Here is a 4003-nt window from a genome sequence, read left to right as displayed (position 1 = left end):
GTAGTGCTTTCACATTGAGAATTCGGATATAATAATAAACAATAATACATTGTGCGTAAGCCTCAATGCTTCGACAAGCGCATGGACGTGTGCATGTACATAAATAATTCCTTAGGCTTAATTGAGGCAGTGCTGCACAAGATCCTTGTTGTCTGCACGCAAGCGCATAGACGTGTAAAGCTGACGGTAATAATTGTATAAATGTGTATCTGTGTGTGTTTAACACACATGTGTGTTTAATGTGTTTAAAACCACGCCTCACAATTTCTGTACATAACGTATGGCCTAAATAAAACAAACGAAACACGTGACAATGGCATCTCATTCGTGGCTCTCATATGAAAAGATTTCGCTGCTGGTGTTGCTATTGCGCGATCGATCGGACACGGCGACACTGCTTGTGCTGACCATTAGACCACTGGGCACCTCGCCAATGGACAGCACTGAGCTGCTTTCATATGCGCTGGAGGTAACCGAGCTCAGCTCATCCCCACTGACGCCAGAGTCCATCGATGCGATTGATGGCGGATTGACATCTCCCTCGGCGGCTGCCGGCTGTTGCTGCTGCATCTGATTCTTGCTGTTTTCGGTACGGGCACGCTTCTCCTCCAAGCCGATTGTATTGCCGTTGCTGTCAGCTCTGCGCTTGTGTGCAGACCGACGCTCGGCGGTGGGACTCCAGTCGAGGGCATGATGTACGGTTGCACGGACTGTCAGTTGAATGGGCCCACCAACAGAACTATTGCAATCAGGCTGTGAGATATCCACATCCATATCAACATCCATATCCTCAGGCGAGGCACGAGCCGGCGACGGCAGCATGGTTGATTGGCGTTGATCCATGGGCTGCGAGGACAAGCACTCCAGCTCGCTCTCGTAGCGGGCACGTTCGAAATGCAGCTTTTCTTCGTCTTCATTGGCTTCCTGTGCCGACATTTCCACGGCCTGCGCAAGCTGCTTAAGTCCATCATATGGCATTCCTCCCTCATAGACACCAGCGTCTTGGGGCTTGGCTACTAAGCGGCGGTAGGCGCTGCTGCGCAAATCCATTTTGTTTTTTACCTTAAAATAAACACAAAACAAACAAAAAGTGACGCTTCAGGAACTGTATTTTGGCATAACGGCAGTTTGTGCTATGTAAAATCTACCCCATTGCCCTAGAGTAAACCAAATAATTCTGCATCTGACAATTGTATTTTTGTAGTCAACTGGATGTTGAAATTGCCTAGTAAAATCAGCCAGCAACTAAGTCTAGATGCATAGTTATAGACTCGTATAATACGAGGTAAACCAACCGAAATTTTAGAGAAATTTTGCGTAGAGTCAAATCGTGTGGAGAAAACTACTTTTGAAATTTTGGAAGTGCCGCAGGATGTCACAAAAGTTCAGATCAAATCCTGTTGCATTTGGGGGCTTCTTCTTATTCATACTCGTGGGTTTAGGCGGCGTTTGCGCTCCTCGTGGTCGCTGTAAGAAATGTAAGAAATGAGTGCACATCACGTGTGGAGTTTTGTATGTAATTCACACACCTTTCGGTTGGTGAGGCTTCTGGACTGCTGAAGCTGGAGCTGGAGCTGTCCATATCGTCAATATATTCCAGCTGCATATTGAGATACAAATCATCTTTCAATGGGGTCATACCTGGCAAATGATCATGGGAATATGAATCCTCATATTTGGTGGAGTCCACTCGCATTTGGATGCTACCAGTGTGGAATTCCGCATGCAATTTCCGAACAGGCTGCTCCCCCACCATATCGAGCAGGTCCCGCAAGCTACTCTCAATCAAATCCCACTTGGCAGGCGTCACCCAGTGATAGTTATACGATTTCTTGCCAAAGCAGGTGACCGGGCTCGGCGACACTTTGGTGTGGCAGATTATGCATTGCTCATTATACTGCAAGTGAATAGTAAATTATATAAATATCGCAGGTGGGTACTGCACCATATCTACCTTGTTTTGCACAACAAACTGGAATTCACCGCTGGCAGTAAAGGGACGTTTTGTTCAACAAATTAGCTATTTTAACAAACACAAACCGGCGTTCGCGGCAAATGTCAGTTGTAGTCAGTGTGACCGCGCATTTATCGATTAAATATACCATCAGACCCTCAAAAAGAATGCGAAATATACCTTCTCATTTTCTAAATTTTTTGTAAATATGCCAATGAGTATGACAACAGGAAAGACGTTGCGAAAATTGCGACTGATGTATTAAATAAATAAATTCTTTCATAAATATCTAGGACTAGCGGTATGGATGATAATCAAACCCATATTGAAGCTGACATTCCGTAAGTTGTACCACTGAAAGTAAAGAAACAATGCTTTATATTGACTGAAAATTAGGAATTCGGAGCCGACTATTGAGACGCAAGTGGAGGTAGATGCTTCCAATCTCGTGTTGAACCCGTCGTTCCACATGCAGGGCGTTCCGATGAATGGCGACATGGCTGGTTCAAGCTTAAGTTCATGCATAGGAGACGAATTTAACGATGGTTCCACCACAGACAATTTCGAGGATGTGGGTGCTCCAGACAACAACCAGGCTCTTGCTGTTCCAGGCATACAGATGCACGAAAACCCAGAGCCAAGCTCTTCAAAAATATCGAACACATCCAATTTTAAAGCTAATTTGCAGCCAACTCGTCGTCGACGCACCGCACCGGCCTACTTCAATGATCCGGAATCAATTGGAGCGCGTGTGGCCAAGCGTGGTAGAGGCAGAACTGCCCCTATTGAATTAGCTACGCCCCTAGACGTAACAAACTTCATTCAGGATGTGGCCGTTCCAGACAACAACGAGGCTCTTGCTGTTCCAGGTATACAGATGCACGAAAACCCACAGCCAAGCTCTTTACAAATATGGAACACATCCAATTTTAAAGCTTATTTGCAGCCAACTCGTCGTCGACGCACCGCATCGGCCTACTTCAATGATCCGGAATCAATTGGAGCGCGTGTGGCCAAGCGTGGTAGAGGCAGAACTGCCCCTATTGAATTAGCTACGCCCCTAGACGTAACAAACTTCATTCAGGATGTGGCCGTTCCAGACAACAACGAGGCTCTTGCTGTTCCAGGCATACAGATGCACGAAAACCCAGAGCCAAGCTCTTCAAAAATATCGAACACATCCAATTTTAAAGCTTATTTGCAGCCAACTCGTCGTCGACGCACCGCTTCGGCCTACTTCAATGATCCGGAATCAATTGGAGCGCGTGTGGCCAAGCGTAGTGGAGGTAGAACTGCCCCTATTGAATTAGCTACGCCCCTAGACGTAACAAACTTCATTCAGGATGTGGCCGTTCCAGACAACAACGAGGCTCTTGCTGTTCCAGGCATACAGATGCACGAAAACCCAGAGCCAAGCTCTTCAAAAATATCGAACACATCCAATTTTAAAGCTTATTTGCAGCCAACTCGTCGTCGACGCACCGCTTCGGCCTACTTCAATGATCCGGAATCAATTGGAGCGCGTGTGGCCAAGCGTAGTGGAGGCAGAACTGCCCCTATTGAATTAGCTACGCCCCTAGACATAACAAACTACATTCAGGAGGTGTCTGCCCTATTGGCGAACGAGCGCGTGACCAAGCAGGACTTTCTGCAGTTTTCCAAAAACTCTATTCGCTCACTGCAAAAAGCCATAGCTAGCTGCAAAAGAGCCTTGAGGGAGGCCCCCAAGTAGTGCTTTCACATTGAGAATTCGGATATAATAATAAACAATAATACATTGTGCGTAAGCCTCAATACTTCGACAAGCGCATGGACGTGTGCATGTACATAAATAATTCCTTAGGCTTAATTGAGGCAGTGCTGCACAAGATCCTTGTTGTCTGCACGCAAGCGCATAGACGTGTAAAGCTGACGGTAATAATTGTATAAATGTGTATCTGTGTGTGTTTAACACACATGTGTGTTTAATGTGTTTAAAACCACGCCTCACAATTTCTGTACATAACGTATGGCCTAAATAAAACAAACGAAACACGTGACAATGGCATC

At 46.0% G+C, this 4003-nt stretch overlaps 1 protein-coding gene across 1 annotated transcript; it reads right to left on the bottom strand.

Annotated features, from left to right (window-relative positions):
* Positions 1-321: 321 nt before the first annotated feature.
* LOC117903223 lies at positions 322-1050 on the bottom strand. Its single transcript, XM_034815123.1, has one exon. It carries the CDS (start codon positions 1048-1050, stop codon positions 322-324), a length of 729 nt encoding a protein of 242 aa, XP_034671014.1.
* Positions 1051-4003: the final 2953 nt, after the last annotated feature.

Source organism: Drosophila subobscura, chromosome A (assembly GCF_008121235.1).
Source record: "Drosophila subobscura isolate 14011-0131.10 chromosome A, UCBerk_Dsub_1.0, whole genome shotgun sequence".
Classification (NCBI taxonomy): Eukaryota; Metazoa; Arthropoda; class Insecta; order Diptera; family Drosophilidae; genus Drosophila; species Drosophila subobscura.
The sequence above is the reverse complement of the archived record's forward strand: the minus strand, read 5'-3'. Positions and strand labels throughout refer to the sequence as shown.

Bases quoted from the DNA above. Each gene is read 5' to 3' on its own strand.
- LOC117903223 (XM_034815123.1), bottom strand. From the start codon at position 1,050: ATGGATTTGCGCAGCAGCGCCTACCGCCGCTTAGTAGCCAAGCCCCAA.